General features: G+C 41.4%; 1 protein-coding gene across 2 annotated transcripts; it reads left to right on the plus strand.

The window, feature by feature from the left end:
• The first annotated feature begins 480 nt into the window (after positions 1–480).
• Positions 481–22,884, plus strand: LOC311297059 (sialic acid-binding Ig-like lectin 12). 2 transcript variants are annotated; one of them, XM_084419139.1, is made up of 9 exons: positions 481–500; positions 680–720; positions 2,240–2,620; positions 5,866–6,153; positions 6,251–6,544; positions 6,886–7,035; positions 22,042–22,110; positions 22,211–22,229; positions 22,356–22,884. In XM_084419139.1, exons 2-6 carry the CDS (start codon positions 684–686, stop codon positions 7,032–7,034), a joined length of 1,149 nt encoding a protein of 382 aa, XP_084275265.1. In that variant the 5' UTR covers positions 481–500; positions 680–683; the 3' UTR covers position 7,035; positions 22,042–22,110; positions 22,211–22,229; positions 22,356–22,884. The 2 variants fall into 2 exon arrangements, with proteins under 2 accessions (XP_084275265.1, XP_084275266.1); XM_084419140.1 differs by lacking the exon at positions 481–500 and having other exon boundaries at positions 502–720; positions 22,735–22,884.
• The last annotated feature ends 395 nt before the right edge of the window (positions 22,885–23,279 follow it).

A 23,279-nucleotide genomic window follows, 5' to 3' on the forward strand; every position in this document is an offset into this window, starting at 1 on the left:
GTGTCAAAAGAAATCACTCCCTCTTACTGTTAGATTAAATGAGGTCAAAAATACCCCTCTAAAAAGGTTTACTGTTGTAAGGCATGTGATCATAATATAGGCCTATGTGGGCCTATGGGCCTGAAGGGAGAGACCTTTGTGTACAAGAGGCCATTTAGAGGTCAAAGGTCAACTACAGTAATTCATTAAAACTGTAAGAACATTTTATTAGTAAACCAGTAAGTCTGTAGAATATGCAGTAGGTTCAGAATTAAAAACTAGCCGTGTAACACGTTTTGTACTTTGTATCTTGAAACAGACCCTCTTGTCAGTCCCAAATGGTGATGTTTCTTGTCAGAAAATACTATATTTGACTGATGTCACTATATAACTGCATTGGTGTGACATTTGATAAGACCAAGGAAATATTTTTTCATCTTGGTGGGCGTGAGCCTCACAGCAACAAATGTTCTGAGCTTTATGGAAACACCCTTTTCCTTTTCCTTTTTCTCTTCTTGCAAGTAGGTTATTTTCCCAATCCTCTACAGATAACTACTAAAAAGTATGTAGCATGTTAAAGTGCTTTAGAATACTATGAAAAACTGAAATATTTCAGTTTTAAACTAGAGTTGAACGATGCTGCACATAATTATGGAAATTCATTTATTTAACTTTGGATTTTGTCTTTATATTGACCAAGGAACATGAAAGCACAGCTGTTACTTCATTTACTTTTCCAAGGTATAGTGTCTGTTTTTCTCTTTTAGGCATGCTTTGGTTATGTTGTGTCACAATAAAAGTTTATATGAAATTAATAATATAATTGAACAGAAATGTGCATAAATTGAGGCTTTTTCCAGGTTAGTCTAATTAGTGGAATCAAATAGCACATTCCCAAAATCTTACAAATAGAGGGAAAACTTTAACCTACACATAGCAGTCAAAACCGAATTATAAATTTCGTCTGATTCACACTCACAGGCGTATTCATGTTTTATTCAGGAATAAAATAATATAACGCTATAAAACAGACATTAATATCCTCAATTCAATCAACATTTGAAAGAAACAGTCAAACCCACAAACCAATGTGCAGAAGCATTAGCTTCATGTAAATTGTAAAGACCATGTAAAGTCCATGTAGTGTTGTAAAATGTAAAATTGTAAAATGTAAAGACCATGTAAATTGTGTCTGTGTGGCATTTCGAGGGCGTTGTTGAGGGTAGGAAATACATGTGCCTTCAAGGTGGCGATATCAAAGAACTACAAACAAGATGAATGCTTCCTAAAAACTACAACACACAGATCACCTACTAGTATACAAATTCAGTATAATTGTCATGAAATAGCTGAAAACAATCTCTGTCTCCTCATAGACCTAAAAGTTTTTAGGCTTAGACTATAAATAGGCTTAGACTATAAATGAAAAGAGTTATTTCTAATTGCAAACCTACTGCGGAAGAGTGAATACATTTTTACTCTGACTCACTGAAGCTGAAGTAGTCAGAAGGAAACTACAACATTATCATCATGCTGTTGGAATGCTCTCCCCACCCTCATCCGGAATGCAGAATCCCTGACAACATTCAGACAACTGAAAACTCATTTCTTCCATGAGCACTTAACCTAAAAAAAAAAACTAAAAAAAAACATTTCTTTACTTTTCCTTTAATCCTCCCTTATCGGGCTTATTCTACTCTGAACAATGCCTGAACTTCGTATTTTGAGCACTTCTTGCATTGTTTTTGCCTCTTCACGATGACTTGCTTAATTTAGTCCTAAATTGTAAGTCGCTTTGTACAAAAGCATCTGCTAAATGACTAAATGTAAAATGTAAATTTAAATCATAGACACTCTCGTGACAGAACATGCAGTCAATTTCATTGCTCACCAACTCGAGGAAACAGTACGCCTGCAGGCTTATAGAGGGATTGACACATGTTGGTATATGTCACGACTGACATCAGTTAAATGGTGATCATTGTGCTTTCTCAAGGAAATTTAGTCGAGATACCAAGAGAAGAACGTTTATGTTGAGATCAAAAGACAATTAACAAAAAAAATCCCAATAGTATGGCTTCTTATATGTTTTCCGTAGTCACGGAGAGATGAATATTCTGTCTCAAACTACTACGTTTCGTGTATAATGTCCGAAAAAGTGTACTAACAGAAAACAATAAGAGTAAAATGAAATTCTAAAAATGAACAGCTTCAATGAACAAACAGCCATTAATGACTCTTCTTGACTTTTGTCCCACAGGTATTCTGCTGTTTGATACTTTAGCATGGGAAGTGAAAATGCCGAAAGACATTCACGGTCTCCAAGGTTCCTGTCTGGTTATACCATGTTCTTTCTCTTACACATCATATCCACCCAAAGACCCACGTAGAGTAGTGTGGTATCAGTGGGTCTCTCAAGGTTATCCTTTAGTTTATGATCCTTTGCATGCAGATGATGTAATTGAGAAGTTCAGATGGAAAACTTCTTTATATGGAAAATCAAGTTGGGATTGCAGTCTGCTGATCAAAAACCTGGAATATTCCCACCATGGAGAAAAAATATATGTATGGATTGACCCTGAAAATGTTGGATGGCGCACCTTTGCATTTTATGATGTCACCTCTACAATCCTTGTTGACGGTATGTAAATTCCCAAATTATCGACGGTATGTAAATTCCCAAATTAACTTTCTTCTAATCAGTTTGTTAAAATAACATTTAAAAATAAAGGCCAGACAATTTGCCCCAATAAGTAAAGACATTTGTACATGTCTTTGTATGTTAAAAAAAAGAAAGAAAAATTAATAAACAATATCAATCAAACACTTCATGAAATTAAGGCAACAGAAAAAAGGTCTTGAACACTTCCTGGTTGTCTATGGAAGTACAGTTGGTTTTATGACTGTAAGTCATTCTCTTCAAATGCTACTGAAGTTAGAAACGTGTGTACCAATGTCGTATGCAACTTTAGAGACGGTCCCTAAATGTGCGAATATCCAGTGTCAAGCCAACTTTACGCCAGTATTCCAGTGGGAATCGCTTAGCGTGAAACTTTGCGTGTTACGTTCTTATTCTGAGTCCTCTTGCCTCTTCCAATCTAGTATAGCCTACATCCCCAATAAGGTGCGAGTTTGGTCTTTTATATCACTGCATTAGTCCATTAAGCATTAAGTGTCCTGACCGCAGAGGAATCCTGGAGAATGATGTACTGAGGGAATCTCCAGTTCTGCAGCACAGCGCGTGATATAAAATTAAGAAAACGAAACAACAGAGAGAAATATATCTCTACTATGTCATATTTAACGTTTTATCTGTACATCAGCATCGGGGAATAACATTATAATCTCGTTCACGGTAGAGAAAGCTGCTTAGCCTACAAGAAAAGCTGCTTTGAGCAAAACTAACTGTTAAGACTTAAATGTAAACACATCTTTTGTGTCTTTATCAGCTTTTATATACAATAGGCCATATATATATATATATATATATATATATATATATATATATATATATATATATATATATATATATATATATATATATAGGGTAGAGTGGGGGAAAACGCCCCCCTTAAGGAAAATGTGACATTACAGTGAAACAAAACATAAATGTGATTTGTGATTTGCCATCCCGGTTTTGAGTGACTATGGCAGGAGTTATTCACCAAATATTAAAATTGCTCAGCCTTCATAATTAATTAGTATTTTCACTGAAAATATTTTTGTACAAAGGGGGCGTTTTGCCCCAGCGGTGGGGTAAAACGCCCCCCAAGGTGGGGTAAAATGCCCCCTTTCTTACCAACCAGTTTGCTTCATAGATCAACAGCAAAATTAACAGACAATAGTTTTTAATCTCTAAAGGTAAAAGGCAAGTAATGTATCAACATGTATATATATTAATATTTATTTCAGCAATGTTCAAAATAGGCAAAATTAACTACCTTCTATCAGTGAGCTAACTGTGCTAGCAAGCTAGCTAGTTAATGCTCACTTGAGGTAATTTTTTCATGTTTTGTTCAAATATTTTGATTTTACCACCTAGTTATACTGCATTAAGTGTAAAACAAAGGATTTGATAGACAGAAATATTTTATTATTGTAATTATGATAGAGAAACTATGCCCCCAGGGGGGGCGTTTTACCCATCAGCGTAGGGGGCGTTTTACCCCACAAGCTATGAGTTTTTAAAAAAAAATTAAATTTTTAAAATATAATTATATTCCTTATAAATAATATATGATCTCAAACTACAGACTTCACTATTCATCTATCATACATCACTGCGATATCCTGCAGAACAATATTCTCTTAAACACTTATTTACTAATATCTGAAAATTATAGCATTTACCATGTAATCCTCTTCTCTTCAAATGTGTCGCTGGTGTCAGCTTCTCCATAGAGATTTGTATATCCCCGTTATCAACGTAGTGCATAGCAACAGTAAAAATGTATCTTGAATACTTTTAGTGGTTATTTTGGGAAAAACAGGTGGAGGGCGTTTTACCCCAGGGGGGCGTTTTCCCCCACTCTACCCTATATACTGGCCCTAATCATCAGAAATACTATACCACTTGCTCCATTTCTGTAAATGCGTCTTTATGAATGAATGACTCTCTCACCTGTTGCTCTAGTCTTTGTCAACACTCGCGTGCACCACCTGCTGGTGAGGAAGACTAACAGCTATGGAGATTCTCAATAGGCAATCTACTGATATTCCTGCCATTCCCGGATGTCAATTGTTGAAATTTCTGGCGAATTTGAACCACTGAATTTGTGTAAGCGAATTTGTAAAGCGAAATAAAATGGACCGAAAATTGCCTGTCGAATATTATTGTCACAGAGTCACCAGATCTGCACGCTCCGCCCACTCGTTCACTCTCCCCGGAATTCTGATTCACCGCACCTGCACTTCATCATCAACACACTATAAAGAGACACTTCTTCTTCACTTCCTTGTCTGGTCTCATCCTTATGTGAACCTACAGACTATATATGATGAACTACACTGGTGGTTAAGGGCTGTACAATAAATCATATTTTAGGCATAATTGACTGCATTATTTGCCTGCTGGTTATTTATTCTGAAAACTTTCATTTTCATTTGACACTTGCATTTTCTTGCATTGGTAAAATTACTCCAAGCTTTCATGTTTGCGGTTGCCAGATGTCAAGAGTTTAAATCCCCCAATCTGAGCTTTGGTTTTTAATGGATACATTTTCTGCTCAGTGTTTGACTTAATCCTCCCAACCACGGCGCACATACTCTTTCTGAACTGAGAAAAAAGTGCAATTGATCTGAATTAAAGCACAGGCAAACATGTAAGTAGGAATTGGCAATTTCCACTGCGATATTTTTGCTCAAATGAAACTAACACAGCCAGTCTGTTTTCTTTCACACAAATATTTTTGCTGTTTGCCAGATGAGGTCAAATAAACCATGCCTCTCTTGATTTGTGCTGATGTTAAAGTCCAATAATATTCAAAGTTTCTGAAATGACAATAATTGTGATTAATAGTCATTATTATTTTTAGCAAAATAATTGTGCATATTATCATTTTGATCATTAGCTATCGTGCAGCCCTACTGTTGGTTATACTGCTGACATGACATGAGGAACTGACTTCATACATCCTTAAAAAATGACCCAAGTTTGTTAAAAATAATGAAAAAGTGGCTCAAAAAAAGGTTACAAAGTTAGTTAAAAAAAAAAAAACACTCTAGTATAATTTGTTTGCAGAAGCCACTCTGTTTTTATCTAATGCAATGAAATTCAGACATTTTAAGTGTCCAATTACATTTTGGAGCTACTGTATTACATATAGTATATAAAAAATATATATATATAATGTAAAGTACTAAGTATAATGTGTCTGTGAATTATAGCAAGTCCACAGCAGCCGAGCATCAATATTTATGGAGGTGAAAGGACGGGTGACAACATTACAGTATTATGTTCGGCTTTCCACACGTGTCCATACAGCAAACCAGACATCATTCTGAGTGGTACTGAAGGAACTGACCAAATAAAGGAGGAGGAGATTAAAGATGGCCTGTGGAAAATCACTCTGACACGCACAAGTGTCGTAAAAGCAGAAAGCTTGACTATTAATTGTTCTGTAACATATTATGGTGGCAAAACAGTGAAGGCTACAAAAGACAAAAGTGCTAAATGTGAGTAAACACACATATAAACTACTTTGTGTGTTATTGATAAGTTCTATTTAAATGTCACATTTGAACCTATTTCAAGATCTCAATTTAATTGCAGGTGTTCATGATAAAATAACGATTGAGCCTGAACTGGCAGAAGTCACAGAGGGCGTCGCAAAGAACTTCACTTGTTCCGTCTATCACTCCTGCCAGAGAGAGACTCCAACCATCACATGGAACTATGAGAACATGCAGATCTCAACGAGGAGCAACACACTTTCTGGTTTAAATCGGGTCACCTATTCCACCATAACCTTTCTGGGTTCAAAAGACGACCATGGGAAGAAATTGATTTGCACTGCAACATTTTCTGGAGGAAACACTGAAACCTCTGTTGCTTTACGTGTACAACGTGAGTAAATTATCAGCATCATGTATGATGTATGTGATCTCTCCATGTCTCTTTATTATAGTGGTATCTTATCTGTTTTTTATTTAATAAACTTGATAACTAAAGACATTTCAAATTATGCCTTGTTGTAAAGTTTGCACAAACAGTGCTTGATCTGAGTTGAATGGTTCACAGAATTATGTGTATACAGCAATGAGAACACACTGTTTTTTTAATCATAAGAAACAACATTTATTAGATAGTTCATGTCAGATTGTATTGCAGACTTGAAATATATTATTTAAATGTTAGTTTGTCAGGAAGGTTTTGAGATTTCTGTATTTCCTCATTTAAATAAATAGGGAGTTCTGTGGGAGAGGCTCTCCCCATGGGAGATTCCAAGCAGGAGGGACCTTCTGTCCCAGGCTCGGGGGACAGTCTTTCACCCCCAACCAGAGATCCAGTTCATAGATTCTGGATTGTGTGTGTGCTCGTCGTTATCCAACTATAAGGTGAGTACATTGCTTTCTCCCTTCCTTTTGCTGTAAGATTTCATATGTCTTGTGAACCGAGTTCACACTTACAGATAATCAGATCTAAGTAGCATGCGTATTTGGCGTGATGTCCGAGGGGAGGGCTCCGTGCTCGGAATTTGGCCCAGGCAAGTGTGAGGAGACAGGGTGGTGAAGGGATGCTGAAAACTGTTGAGGAACATAGGTGGTCAAATGTGTGTAAATATAGGCCTCAACTCATTTTGCTGATTGGCTAGACATGTTGATTACTGATTGTTGACAGCTGGTTGGAATGACAAGATAATTGGAATGATGTGATGATTGGATAGATAATTTGAAATCTTTACTCCTGAACTCTGTTAATAAAACATATCATTTGTCTGTAGGAGTCCTCGTTCCCCGTGTTAAGGCGAGGCTGAGTGAGAACAGACACCCTGACACAGCTTTGTCATTAATGCAGAGTTCATGCTTAACTATTTTAGGCCCGATTTTCGATCGCTGACAGGTTTTGTGAGATTGCCAACAAATGCCCGAAATTATGGGCAAATCGGTTCTCGTACACGTGAGTGACAATCACGCAGTGTCAATTATCAAATATGCGATCTGAGAGAATCGCTGATGAGTCGCTGACGCCCGTGAGATATAAATATCTGGATCTGTCGGCAATTCACAATCCTGCTGTGTGAATGTGTTCTGACTGAAAACTACATCGTCGATGACCTAAAGGCCAATGAGAGAGCAAGATACAGGGCAGCGGGATGTTCAGGGAGGAGTTATTGACCAGAATATTTAAGTTTTTGAATAGATATAGGCCTATTTACAATTATATCAAACAGAAAGTAAGCACACACATGCTTGACCAGCTGCAGCACATTGCAAAAGGATTTATTTACCCCAACTCTCTTTGCAGAACACACAATCCTTGCTCTCGTCTCCCCAACCATTTCCTCCTTCATAATCGTTTTTTTTTTTTTTTTCGCTGCAAATCTGCGCACAGACAATTTGCAATCTTCTTGCAGGCTATCATTTTTAATAACAATTTCAGCCTTGCGCGAGAACTCCGGTCTCACGCACGCATGATCTTGCGTTATTTCCCTATCACTTCTCGCGTGTGTTTGGTTGTGAAACGTAGTTTGCGAACCAGACAGAATTTATCAGCGACTCTTTCTTTTGTAAAATCATGCAGTGTGAAACCTCCTGTCGCCGATCCATCGTTCAGTGTGCACACAGCACAGCAGATAATCACGCAATGTGAAAAGAACAGTGACCCGAGTACTTTGAAAATCGTGCAGTGTGAATTCGGCATAACCCTCGCTCTTTGAGCCACGCTGTTGCTTTGGGGTCCGGTGTTGTGCCGAATTTCGAACCCCTGACAAATTATTACCCTCCTCGTTGAAGTCAGTAACTGATTGCCTAATCCTAACCCCTCCCCCACAACTAATCCTACCAATGCTAGGGGGGGTAATAATTTGGCACAACACCTGTTACCATCTTGTCTATTGCTCAAGTGGGCATGAAGTTCCTCCTTTTTGTTTGTTTTACTTTCATTATCTGTTTTGTGGATGTTCTTTTTTCTCCTTTTTTTTTCTTTTTCTTTTGAGTACTGTGGGTTATTTTTCTTGGTTTTGTTTGGTATATTTGTTTATTTAGTAAATTTATTTTGAATGTGTTTTTTTATTATTATTACTTTGCCTATACTGTAGCATTGTTTGGTTTATTTCCTTTCTAATGTGTTTCATTTTGTTTTCTTTGTATCTTGCAGGAGCTGAGCATTCCCTTGAAGCAGGCTGGTTTGGTGCTGCACAGGCTTCACTATAACATGGGTTATTATTGCAGTGTCTCTATTTCTGTCTATGTGCTGGGTGCAGCCATACTAGCCTGCTCTTCACAGAGGAAGCCTCAGTCCCTGCAGCGACGTGAAATATATATATATATATATATATATATATATATATTTTTTTTTTTTTTTGTTGTTTGTTTCTTTACTTTGTTTCTTTTGACCAATACAAGTTTGGTGATAAACTTATTGCTGGTCAATCATTTTATCTCTAATAAAAGACTGTCTGTTTAAACGGAAACTCACACCTGTTGCCTCTTCTGCTTGATTCTTTGGTTATTTCCCCGTTATTTCAGGGTGGCGTAGTCTCTACTGAGCGAGCCATGTTTTGCTACACAGTCATTAATAGACCAAAGATCATGGTTGGTTTTTATGGTGTCAATTATTTTCATAGCTGCTAAATGCCGTTGCAGACTGAGACAGTCCTCTACACAAACCAACACTGCTTGCTTGCACAAAAAATTGGGTGAATAAATGTGCAACTTTTTTTTTTTTTTAAGTCACATTCATCACATTTCCTAAAAGTATCACCATCTAAATTATGTTTGAAAAAAGATAACCAAAGTGTGTCAGTAAGTATTCAGGATTGCAACACAGGCTCATTGGAAAACCATACAAGTGGCAACATTTTAGCAAAACGCAAAATACATACCAAGACGTACACTGCAGTTCCCAGTAAAAAAGCAAGCACTTGTAATCGTTTTCTCACACAATTATGATTACAGGGGCAGATTATGGATTAATAAAGACTTGTTTTCACGTGGCACCTTGCACAATTATGTTATTACCTTAAAACACTTTTTACCATAGTGATTTATAAACTAATATATTTTGGAGTTTGCATCATTAACCTGCTCCATATGTTCGGTTTTACTGACATATCAAGCTTTCTCGGTAGCTCGGCTGGTACAGTATACTTGTGATGCGGAGAGCTTGGGTACGAATTCCATGAAAGACGAGTCAAGATAGAAGAGCTCGAAGACAAGAATTCAAAAACAAGCTAAAATTGTGTTTTATTTCACATTTGCTTTTGTTAACACTGTTGGGTTTAGTCTTTAGTGTAGGTGTACGCTATTTAGAAATTGGGCATTAAGATTTTGCCACCACTCACCGGACATTTCAGTTCAGAACTGCGGTGAAAATATTCATGTTCATCTGTTCCGGGAAACCGAAACACGCTTTTAGCTAACTCACTTGACATTTTACTTTGAAACTGTTGTGAAATGTGTATGACTGAACGCCACAGGTATAGGCTACGTTTTTCTAATGAGCCTGAGCTGCAGAATAGGGCAGGATAGGCTACTATAGACTGAAGGGAGAGGGTCCAGTCAATGCCTTTGTGTACAAGAGGCCAATCAGAGGTCAAAGGTCATCTACATTCATTCATTCATTCAAACTGTAAGAGCATTTTATTAGGAAACTGGTATGTAGAATATGCAGAATATGACATAAATGGGAATGCTACCTTATAGCTCTTTCCAGGTATTTCCAGATTTTATTCTTTTGGTTATCTTTTTTAGAGCGACAGAGAAAGTATATCTCTTCTCACAAACACAGTTCAGAGAGCTATTTTTAACTGACAGCAAAACACTTGCTCTCCAAACTGGAAGTGGTATGTGACCATTACCATCACACTGACATAAAGCCACACAAGTCGACCACCAAAGTGCATCAGTAAACTCACACACAATGTTCCATCCACTTGACCATTCACAAGGTCCAAGCAAACGTCTGTAAACAGGTGTATTATGAGGAAGACTTGTAGACCTACTGTCTTGGCCCGGCACTGATAGCCTGTGTGTGTAAAGACAGAGATACCCATACGAAAAATAAGTTTATCCAAGTGTATTAGTATACTTCTTTTAAACTAAAAATAAGAAAGTAGCCTATACCTTTCAGTCTACTTTTTATTTACTTCTCAGAAATATACTTAAAATTGCACTTAAGTATGCTTGACTTGTAATTAAACTGTAATTCAACACTGATTGTGATTAAGCCAAATGCTCCCATAATAATTTTTGTAACAATGATTGTGAAAGAAAACATAATCCTTATCTGACACAATATCAGGTTCAGAACGCGGTTTGTACTCTTTTGTCAGTCACAAATGGTGTTTCATATATGGTTCAGGAAATCCTATATTTGACTGATGTCACTATATCAGTGCATTGGTGTGATGAGCTCCGACATGACCAAGGAGATTTTTTTTTTTTTTCATCTTGGTGGGCGTGAGCCTCACAGCAACAAATGAGCTTCTCTTATTGGAAGTAGGTTCATTTTCCAATCCGCTACAAAGAAGGTAAGAAATGAATTTTTTTTTAAAGAATGTTACATGTTAAAATGCTTTAGAAGAAGACTGAAGATAGAGGAAAAATTATAAATATCTTTAAGAGAACTGAAATATAATACAATTATTAACATTTAACTTTGGATTTTGTCTTTGTGTTGACCAAGGAACATGAAAGCACAGCTGTTACTTCATTTCCTTTTCAAAGGTACATATTTTTAATTATTCTGAATTACTATAATTACCGTTTTTCTCTTTTAAAGAAGTTTAGGTTATGTTCTGTCACAATAAATGTTTGAATTTAATATAATGTACAAATATAATGAAATGTACATAATTTGAAAACAACTTTACAGTCAAAACCAAATTATAGCCTACGTTTGATTTAAACTAAAAGGTATAGATCCGTGCATATTATAATATTTATATAATTTTTCAAGGACTTGTATCGAAGTTAGAAATTTCAGTATTGTGACAACACTAATTCATATACTTCATCAATAAGGCAAAAAAGTATCTATTTTATACGTGGATCTCTGATTTTATTCAATAGTTATTCATAATTCATTAAAAACCCTCAGGTGCTCTTTGGTCATTTCTGACCGGAAAACTTTCTGTTTTGAATTTAAAAAAACTTAATCTGAATGTTTATGAAACTTGGTGACTTTTATGGCATTAGATATGTGAAAACAAAAACAAAATTGAGGTGCTATCAGAGCATGCTAAGTGGTCGTAAAAAAAATAGAATAGTGCCTTTTGTGCTCTTCGGTCAAAAATGACCAACCGAAATAAATGGGAAATTGACAAAACCACAAAAATTCTCTACAAATGCAGAAAAAAAAGTGCTCAGCAATGAAGGGGTGAAACTATAAAACATCAATAGCGAAAAACATAACAATTAGCCTAATAATTAAAAAAAAAAATAATAATAATAATTTATATAATGTTTTAAAATAATAGTAATAATATAAATAATACTAAGCTGTGATAAAGCATTAATGTTTTTTTTATTTTTTTTTATTTTTTTTTAAAATTGTAATGTATTTATCACATCAAATGTATTTCATTTTTTTTTATATAAACCTTGGAAAAAAGTATTATTTGAGAATTTCTAAAAAATAAATTCAAATCCACATCTTAAAAGTAAGTTGGTCCAAAAACAACTAGAGAATTCACAAGCCTCTCCATAGAGAGCAATACAGGCATCTGGTGGTAAAGCCATGCAATAACATGTTATATTTAATTTTTTTATCAACAGATGGCACTAATCTGACATAAAAAAAAATTGATTTAAAAGGCCTAGTCTATATTAATCAGAAATACTGCAATAATTGAAGAAATATTTGTAAAAATTAGAATTTCTTTTTTTATTATTAATTTCAATGGCAAAAATGGACCATAAATATTGCATAAATATTAATAAGTAACATCAAATTTTCTCAAAATACAAAATTAAAAAGAAAAAAAATATTATAGAACAAAAATAAATTGTATTGGTTTTACTGGGATGGAGGAAGTTTCATTTTTAGGTGTCCGTCACTTCTGACCGGGAAGATAACCAGTTGTGCACCCAAATGAAGAGCACCTGAGGGTTAAATATCACAGGCTAAAAAGTAACTAGCACTCACTAACACACACTAGTTTTTGAGAAGATTACTTTTTTAACACCAGTACGTTTAGCTGTAATTGAGTATTATCTTAGCAATGCAGTACTTGTACTCTTTCCACCACTATCGCTTTAGAAATTTTAATTAATTAATTAATTAATTTTACATTTGTATCATTAGATATTTGAGTAAGCTGAAACCCAATACTTACGTTTAAAAGTGTAATTTGGCAATTTCTGTCGTCACTGGCTCGCAATGAATTCTGGGGTAGGCAAGGCCATGAAGGCACACCGGTGCTAGGGTGGAGCTTATAGTGTCATTAAGTGTAGGTTGATTGGTTGGTTGGGGTCCGAATTCGTTAAGGTTAAGCTTATATAATGAGGCGTAGGGTTAGTCTTTGGGGCGGGTTACGCTGTTGTCCTCAGACTGTTGTGATGTGTGGTTCTGCCTAAGGACTGAACAATGAGTGACTGGGAGGGGTAGCACATATTTTTGGCCATTTTTCTCTTTTGGCCAAAAATCAAAAATGCCATTTTCAGCAAAAAATGTATGGCGGTGCATCCCTACTAAATGTGTAGTTGCAAAGAGCTGAATCGATTGACACTTATTCAAACTACTAAGTTCAGTATACTACAATGTCCTATACTAAAATAAACAATATGAGTGAAATGAAATGCTAAAAACGCCAGCTTAAATAAACACACAGCCATAAATGACTCCATCTTTTGTCCCACAGCTGTTCTTCTCTATGATACTTTAGCATGGGAAGTGAAAATGCCAAAAGACATTCATGGTCTCCAAGGTTCCTGTCTGGTTATACCATGTTCTTTCTCTTACACATCAAACCCACCCAAAGACCCACGTAGAGTTGTGTGGTATCAGTGGGTCTCTAGAGGTTATCCTTTAGTTTATGATCAATGGAATCCAAACAAAGTCATTGAAAAGTTCAGAGGAAAAACTGATTTATATGTGAACTCAAGTAGGGATTGCAGTCTGCTGATCAAAATCCTGGAAAAGTCCCACAATGGAGAGAAATTATATGCATGGATTGACCCTGAAACTGTTGGTTCTAGCACCTACAAATTTTATGATGTCACCTCTAAAATTGTAGTTGATGGTATGTAAATACTTTGTTCTTCAAATTTGTCTGACTCTTGATTTGGTGTGTGTTAACTAATTATGACATTTCTACTATTTGAAGCAAGTCCACTGCAGCCCAGCATCAGTATTTATGGAGGTGAAAGGACAGGTGACACCATCACAGTAATATGTTCGACTTTCCACACGTGTCCATACAGCAAACCAGACATCATTCTGAACGGTACTGAAGGAACTGATCAATTAGACAATGAGCATCTTAAAGACGGCCTGTGGAAAATCACTCTGACACGCACAGGTGTCGTAAAAGCAGAACGCTCCACTATTAGGTGTTATGTAACATATCATGGTGGCAAAACAGTGACAGCTACAAAAGACAAAAGTGCTTATTGTGAGTAAACACAAATATGAACTGCTTTGTGTGATATTAGCTATAAGTTCACTTTTAAATTTCACAGTTGGACCTATAAAGTTAGGGAGGAGCACGTTCAAATGATCTACCCAATCAGTATAATTGGAGGCCTATTCATATAGCCGACTCACCTTTGTTCCTCGACAGTCTTTTCTGCTTCCCTCCACCACCCCTCCTCACTCTCGGCTAATTTTTACTCTCCTCAGACAGCACGCCAAATATGCATTCTCTTTTACTGTATCTAATTATTGTATCTAATTATTTGTTAATGTGAACTTGTGAATTCTGACATGGAAGGATAAATGGATCTGGATCATTCACTTTATTGCATCCAGTTTAGACAGCCCTTAAGCTGTTGCATCGCTGTTGTAGACATGGTGTTACACATTAAAACTTGTACATCCAATCAAGAATGGAAGCAAGTGCTTTGTTCTGTTTTGTTTTGTTTTGTTTTGTTTACTTACATCATTGCCTTGTCTTTCAGTTGTGAGCTTATAATAATTATCAATTATTTTATCCCCTATGCAGACCCAATGCTTATTGAACTGAAGACCATTGGTCTGAACATCCTGGCACCTTCACTTGTGTTCCTCCTTTTTTGCATGATTGCTGGAGTCATCATATACAAGAGGCGACAAAGGTAACGTCTCGGAGTAGGGAACGGAGACGTTACGTCGGATGACGACGAATGGGGTTTCGCTTAGAAATCCTATCATCTTCGAGTATATAAAACGAGCCAATGGCAAGGAAATGCCATGGGTCTGCGGAATTTGCATAGCGTAACTCCGCCCCACCCTGGGAGTATATAAGGAAGTACGCTGGCAACATGCAAATATATGTCTTCGCTGAGGAGCCGAGACTGAACTCAGGCGTTTCCAGCGGTACAGCGGAAGTGGCAGGGAGACGTAATGTCTCCGTTCCCTACTCAGGGAACGAGGGTTACATACGTAACCGAGACGTTCCCTTTCGTTGTCACTCCGAGTTACGTCGGATGACGACGAATGGGGTTCCCAGTGTAATCACGCCACCTCTCGACTGTCTTCCAGTGCCCTGCGTAAGTCTGAGCTCCCTGTCGTGAGACTAGCACGGACGAAAGAGTCCTACTTAACACAGGAATACCAAGGTACACTGTGAAGCATATCTCAGTGGAAATATGCAATCATGCCCAACCCGAAGGGGGGGACTTGGAATACACATATGACCCCGAAGGGCTGCATACGGAATAACACTGGGGTGTCCAGCCGCAGGTGGAATATTTCAACCCCAGGGGTGGCAAGGTGGCTTGCCAAGGGAAAGACACATGCTCAAAGAGGCTTACAGTGGAATACACATGTGGGGGTCACCCGGAGGGGGAACCATGCACATGGAGGCACCTGGCCAAGCGCGAAAGCTGCCGGTGGCATAACTCTGGCGTTGACGTCGTCAGTGCTGGAGGAGACTCAGGGCTTATTAGGCTCACCTGAGGAGAATATCGCACGTATCCCGTCCGTGGAGAGGAATGGCGAGCAAGCGAAGACACCTGAGCAGAATCTATTACCGGCTAGTTGAAGCGAGTACATGAGAAGAAACTGGCTCCACTCGGAGATTGTAGAATCTCGCGAATGTGTTAGGTGTCGCCCAGCCTGCAGCTCTGCAGATGTCTGTTAGCGAGGCGCCATGCGCTAGAGCCCAAGAGGATGCCACACTCCGAGTGGAGTGGGCCGTCACACCAAGGGGGCATGGTCGACCTTGCTGCTGGTATGCCAAAGCAATGGCGTCCACTATCCAGTGAGACAACCTTTGCTTGGAGAGAGCCTTTCCCTTCAGCTTCCCACCATGACAGACAAAGAGCTGGTCTGAGGTCCTGAAAAACTGCGTTCTGTCGACGTAGGCACGGAGTGCACGTACTGGACAGAGCAGTGGCAAGGCTGGGTCTGCCTCCTCCGAGGGCAGCGCTTGCAGGTTCACCACCTGGTCTCGAAAGGGAGTGGTGGGAACCTTGGGCACATATCCAGGCGGGGGTCTCAGGATCACGTGAGAGTTAGCCGGCCCGAAGTTAAAACCACTGAACCACTGGTCCCAAGAGGGTACGAGGGGAGGACGAGGAGGATTCAGTCTCCTGGCTCCCCTCAGGAACCTGACGATCAGGTCGTGCTTTCCCAAGGACTTACCATCAACTGCGTCGTGATGTGCGGCAATGGCGGCAACATACACTTTCAGGGTGGAGGGAGACAGCCTTCGCTCCAACCCTTCTTGCAGGAAGGAAAGCACGACACTGATGGGGCATTTCGTGGGTTCTAGATTTTTAGAAGAACACCAGTTGACGAAGAGGTTCCACTTCAACGCATAGGCATGTCTCGTGGACGATGCTCTAGCGGAAGTGATGGTAGCCACCACCGCTGGTGGTAGGGTACTCAAACCTGCCTCGTCCCATCCAGGAGCCACACGTGGAGGTTCCAAAGATCAGGACGAGGGTGCCATAAGGTGCCCCGTCCCTGAGAAAGCAGGTCCTTCCTCAGAGGAATTGGCCAGGGAGGTGCTGTCGCGAGGAGTACTAGTTCTGAGAACCAGGTGCGGTTGGGCCAATACGGGGCAACCAAAATTACCTGCTCCTCGTCCTCCCTGATCTTGTGCAAAGTCTGCGCAAGAAGGCTCACTGGGGGAAACGCATATTTGCGGAGGCCCTGCGGCCAGCTGTGCGCCAGTGCATCCGTGCCGAGCGTGCCCTCGGTCAGGGAATAAAACAGGCGGCAGTGGGACGAGTCGTGGGAGGCAAACAGGTCCACCTGTGCGTCCCCGAACTGATCCCAAATCAGCTGAACCGTCTGGGGATGGAGTCGCCAATCTCCAGCAAGAGGCCGAAGCCGAGACAGCTCGTCGGCCGCCTGGTTCAGGTCTCCCGGGATATAAATGGCTCGAAGCGACCTCAGATGCTTCTGACTCCATATAAGGAGGTGGCGGGCGAGTTGTGACATACGGCGGGCATACGGCTCTCAGCGAGAGCAAATTGTGCTGAGCCCATATTAGGAGGCGTTTCGCCAGCCTGTACAGAGATGTGGATCTCAGACCGCCCTGGCGATTTATATAGGACACCACGGCCGTGTTGTCCGAATGGACTACGACGTGTTGGTCCTTGATTTGGGGACAAAAACGCGTCAGCGCGTTGTGCACTGCCAGCATTTCCAGGCAGTTGATGTGTTGGAGCTTTTCTCGTTCCGACCAGAGGCCGAAGAACGGTCTGCCCTCGAGCAGCGCTCCCCATCCCGAGGTGGATGCGTCTGTCGACACCATCCTCACTCCCGAGGAAGTCCCCAGGCTTACACCTGATCGGTACCAGTCGTCCGCCAAACAAGGTAACAGGGCTGTCACACAGCTCTGATTGACATTGAGACGTAACCGGCCGGACACCCACGCTCCGCGCGGTACTCGCGCTTTCAACCAAAACTGCAGAGGGTGCATGCGGAGCAAGCCCAGCTGAAGAACTGGTGATGCTGAGGCCATGAGACCTAGCATCCTTTGAAACATCCTGAGCGGGGTAGTCGCGCCGCAGCGGAAGGATCTCGCCGCGCGCTGAATGTGCAGCACGCGCTGTGGCGACAGCCACGCTGTCATAGACTGTGAGTCCAGAATGGTACCCAGAAACGAAATCGTTTGACTGGGGTTCAGTGAACTCTTCGGCCAATTGACCGTGATACCAAGATTCTCGAGGTGATCGAGTAAAATGGTTCTGTGCTCCACGAGCTGTGATCGTGATTGAGCTAGGATCAGCCAGTCGTCCAAATAGTTCAGCACTCGCATGCCTCTGAGTCTGAGAGGGGCGAGCGCTGCGTCCATGCATTTCGTAAATGTACGAAGTGCCAGGGACAAGCCGAACGGCAGGACTGTATACTGGTATGTCTGACCCTCGAAGGCGAATCTCAAGTATCGCCTGTGATGTGACGCTATCTGTATTTGAAAATACGCGTCCTTCAGATCTATTGACATAAACCAGTCTCCTCGGCGAACATGCGCAAGGATTTTCCTGGTCGTGAGCATTTTGAAACTGCGTTTCACTAATGCTTTGTTCAGCCGTCTTAGATCCAGTATGGGTCTGATACCACCGTCCTTTTTGGGGACTAGAAAGTATCTGCTGTATAGCCCCCCTTCGCTTTGAGCTTGGGGTACATGCTCTATCGCCCCTTTGCTTATCAGTTTTGATATTTCGGCGCGAAGTAGGTGTGCTACTTCTAAAATCACCGTAGTTTCGACTCGCGCTGTTAAGCAGGGAGGGCGTCGACAAAACTGTAGCGAGAAGCCTCTCTTTATAATGCCTAGCACCCAGTCCGAAACCCCTGGAAGCGCTGCCCATGCTTCTGCATGGCTGGCTAAGGGCTGGATGCGAAGCGCGCTCTGTTCGCCTTGCGACAGAGGTGCTTCGGGGCGCAATAACATAGGCGTTATGCCTGTGGCATTCGAGGCGGGGGGCGCGCTTATTACAGCGGGCAGAGCGCTCGTCCTCGACCTTACTACAGTGCTTAACTGAGTGAGGGAGGGCTGAGAGAGTCTCGCGGGACTCATGTCTGCGAGTAAATGTGGGCGGGAAGCGGGCACATTTACTGCTTTGGACGCGCTGCCTGCCTGAGCAGAGCGAGCGCGCACAGGTCTCGTTTTTACAGAGAGCCTGTGGTCTGTGAGACATAGTGTTTGTGGGCACTGGGAAGTGGGCACTTTCACTATATTGGAAGCGCAATCGACCTGAGTCAATTTTATGTGTGCGAGCCCTAAGTGTAGGGCTGTGCTTGTGTGTAGGGATGGGCACTGAAGAGTGGGCATCGACACTACATTTATAGCACCATCGGCCGTGGCCGGGACACCAGAAAATACACTCTTTTCGGGATATATCTGGGTAGCCGTGAAAACGGCTTTTGTGTGCAGGCAAGCGGGCAACTGTGCGGGCTTGCGTCTTGCAGAAAACGCTGGAACAGTCGCAAGTCTTGGGACTGAAACAGCGGTGCGCTTGGGTGAGAGACCGGCCGCAACGGGACTCACACACCTGCGCTTTCCTAGGCGTGCTAGGACTTCTTCGGGGCTTCCGGCTTTACCACAATCCTTGGCCGCGGCCCGCGCTGAGCGGGGCGTCGGTTGGTAGAGCGAGAGTGGGACCTAGAGCTGTGCTGCTGTCGCTGCTGTGAAGATGCGGCCGAAGGCGGGGGCTGAGGCTGAGAGCTCCGCGGAGTCTGTTTTTCACGACTCGCTGCAGAACCAGAGTGCTTCGGGAGGAAGTGCTTGAAGGCTTGAGACGCTTTCTGGGCTTCGGTAAATCTCTCCACGAACTCGGAGAGAGAAGAACCGAAAAGGCCAGCGGAAGACAGCGGGGCGTCGAGAAACGCGGTGCGTTCGGAATCAGCCATCTCCGTGAGCGTCAGCCATAGATGCCTCTCAGCAACAGTAGCGGAAGCCATACACCTTCCCATGGCTTGTGCAGCAGACTTGGTAGCGCGGAGTGTTAGATCTGAAGCGCTCCTTAAATCCGCGATGCAGATAGCGTCAGGTCCCATCTCGTCCAACTTACGGAGGAGATCACCCTGGAATATCTGCAGCGTAGCCATGGTGTGTAGTGCTGACGCGGCCTGCCCAGCGGCGGAGAAAATTTGCGCGAGCAGCGTCGACGTCATGCGGCAGGCTTTTGAAGGCAACACCGGTTTAGTCCGCCGTCCAGCAGAGGGCGGGCAAAGGTGGGTCGCTATCGCCTGTTCCACCGGCGGAAGTGAAAGGTAGCCTCGGTCTTTCGCATTATCCACATTATTATAGAAAATGCTGGCGACACAGACGAGCGCGTTCGCGCAGAGTAGGGCGCATTCCAAGCCTTCGCAACTTCTTCATGAAGCTCAGGAAGAAAAGGAGCGGGCTTAGATTCCGGAGAAGTGCGCTCACCAGGGAGGAAGCTACCATCCAGCCGGGTGCGAGAGGGGAGTTCCGGTGCAGACCACTCGAGGCCGAGGCTCGCCGCGGCCAGCGCGAGTACTCGCATGAGCTCCTTCTCGATGTTAGCTCTCGTAGTGGGCTTGCGGGCAGGAGGCGCAAGATCCTCGGAGCTCGCCCAGTCCTCGCTGCCTGAAGCTAGCAGAGAGCAGGAATCCTTCTCCCCCGACGCGGCCTCGGAAACGACTTCCTCTGATGAAGCGGTGGCAGACTGCGGGCGCTGAGCATCAGGAAGTGATTCAGGAGAAGCCGGTGAAGCAGGCGGGCGAACCGGCGAGCTTGGTCGGGCTGGAGCGGGTTCCGGGACCCGCTGCGAGCGGCGCTTCTTACGGCGCGGCAGCGCGGCGGGGAATGCAGGCTCTGAGAAGGATGCCAGGCGAGTCCGCAGAGTCACCATCGGCAAAAGCTCGCAGTGAGGGCAGCCGCCGTCAGCGAGCGCGAGCGCTGCATGGTCCTCACCCAAACAGGAGACGCAGATGACATGGCGGTCTCCCTCTGTGAGTGGGGCTCGGCACGAGCCGCATGAAGGCATCTTTAAAAAGACGCAGCTCTTTTAGGGGGTGAGTGTCGCGGGGCGAACACACACACACAAGAACGGTAGAATAATAGAAAGGATATGGCGTCGGAAAGCGCAGCAGGTACGGCTGTAGAAGGCGGCGTTGGCCAGCTGCTTCGAGGGCTCGTCCCGCTGAAGTGCTTGCCTCAGACGACGCTTGCTTCCATGGGCCCCATGGGCCCTATTTTAACCATCTAAGCACATGGTCTGAAGCGCACGGCTCAAGTGCACTTAGGGTGTGTCAGAATCTTAATGAGTAATGGGTGTGTTTTGGGTGTAACATGCAAAAAAAAAAAACAATCAGAGTGTAATTTACCATTCCCTTTAAAAAGCTTTAAACCCAGTTGCGCTCGCGCCAAGGCGGATTTGCTATTTACATGGTAGAATTTGCAAGCTAAACGGTAAAAAAAAAAAAAAAAGACTGAACGCTTCTCCCGAGAGCAAACAGATCTGCTCGTGTGTGAGGAAAGCGAGGGAAACCATCTACCGGGACAAGCCGGATTCCACCATACCTTTATGTACACAATATTAATATTTTACATTGTAATCCTTTTATTTTTAATATTTGGCTAGTTTGTGTGCTGCTGCGCGTCCCTGTGTGTGTAATAAGCAGAGTGTACACGTTTTGTGGACCCGCCAGGGTCACATTACTAACGCATTCTTTAAATAACAAAAAAAATAAATAACAATGTGCCAACAATGCGCCTGAACACAACTCATGGGCGCAAACTAGCAAATAACACTCATGTTGCACCGGGTGTATGATGGGTCGTAAGTCACATATAAAAATGTCAACATTTCATTTCATTAGATCAAGATAAGTAGCATTTTCAAATAAACATTATAGAGCTTTTTTTTTTTTTGAGCAAACTTGTGACACCTTTTCAATTATTTTTAACTATCTGGTCATTTTTTCACGCCAGAACTAGTGTAGTTCATTATATGAACTATAAATATGTCCCACAATGTTTAACAACCAGAAAGTGTCCAAGGCTTTTTGTCTCCATTTTGAAGAATATATTTAGGACTACATACAGCAAGCAGTGCTTATCTATACAATATAATGTTTATGTATTTACTCTCTTGCTCTTTTGCTGCTTGATTAGATGGTCTTTAATCATCTTATTTTCTATACCTTCTTTTAAAATATATATTATGTAATAGTTCTAGATCATTTTGTGGTGTTTATCACTTTTCTTCAACATGCAACAATTAGGGTATAAAAAAGTTCATGAACATTTTTTTTTCATCTGAAACATCTGTCCCCAGGTCAAAAGATGCATGTGCAGTGTCAGGAAACAAGCCTTTCTCCAAACCTCGTATGCCATCACCAAAGAGGTACAGTACACTTGAACCCGTCTCTAAAGGCCTAACTTAAATATATTGTTGATAAGTAGATGTTTCAGCTTTTGCTTTTTGTCCCCCCCCCCAACATCAGTGACCCAAAATCCTACAATGTGAGTATATTATTTTCACAGTGTTACACTATGGAGAACATACTTCGATCATATGACAAATGCGTACTGTAATATGATATTGATTGATGTCTGGCTCTCTGTTTTCTCTTGAAATATTCCATTAAGAATTATGATTGTGAAGCTGAGTATATCAACATGGAGGAACTCAACATGTATGAAAATATTTGATGAAAATTCTATACATCATACAACTAAAATGGGCTCAATACTGTTTTTAAAAAGGCTGACAATATCAGACTCCATTAATAGTAAAACATTTTTCATGCATATTAAAGGGGTCATGAACTGCATTATTTTATTATTTTATAATGTTTCTGTCACTGTTTTGTTAGTTTGGACTTTTTGTGTCTTACCACCTTCTGTCTGAGTTAGTCCTTTGTTGTCTTGGCCACTCATTATATTCAGTTGTGCTCTCATTATCTCCAATTATCATGTTTACTGAAGTTCTGTTCTGTTTGTGTTTCATTGTCTCGTCTGTGAATAGATGTGGTGTACTCTCCTGCCTTCTTCATTGTGTATCTAATGAATTATCAAGTAAAGAGACTGAACTGAATTAGCCTTATTCGTGTATGTACACCGCCAGTTTGTGACAGTTTCCTGGGGTGCACTTCTAATTCTGCTTAAACATTGTCATAATAAAAGAAAAAAGAAAAAAAGTCCTTCCCTGATATTAGCCCTTTGATTTGAACGCTCTTTTTGAAGGGGTGTGTCTGCTGTAAGACTTCAGTGTAAACACCCACTCGTTTGATTGGCTAACAATTTTGCATATGAAATAGGTAAATATTACATGTGGAACTCTCTAAAACTTTTAGCACTTTTTACTTATTATAGCATTATATTTAGATTGTGGCATGAAAGGATGTAGTGTTGAGCATTGTAGCTGATCACAGACATGTTGAACGCGTGAATGCAGTGCTCTCGTCATTGTAACTTGATTTCTGCACTCTCACGAATGCTTTCATCATAACTAACAGTGCAAACACGATGTAAATAAGAGATTTGTTGATTATAACGTGAGTTATATATTTA

This window comes from Rutilus rutilus, assembly GCF_951802725.1.
Source record: "Rutilus rutilus genome assembly, chromosome: 9".
NCBI lineage: Eukaryota > Metazoa > Chordata > Actinopteri > Cypriniformes > Leuciscidae > Rutilus > Rutilus rutilus.

Bases quoted from the DNA above. Each gene is read 5' to 3' on its own strand.
- LOC311297059 (XM_084419139.1), top strand. From the start codon at position 684: ATGAAAGCACAGCTGTTACTTCATTTACTTTTCCAAG. The intron at 2,621-5,865 runs GTATGTAAATTC...TGTGAATTATAG, and splicing joins CTCTACAATCCTTGTTGACG to CAAGTCCACAGCAGCCGAGC. The intron at 6,154-6,250 runs GTGAGTAAACAC...ATTTAATTGCAG, and splicing joins AAAAGACAAAAGTGCTAAAT to GTGTTCATGATAAAATAACG.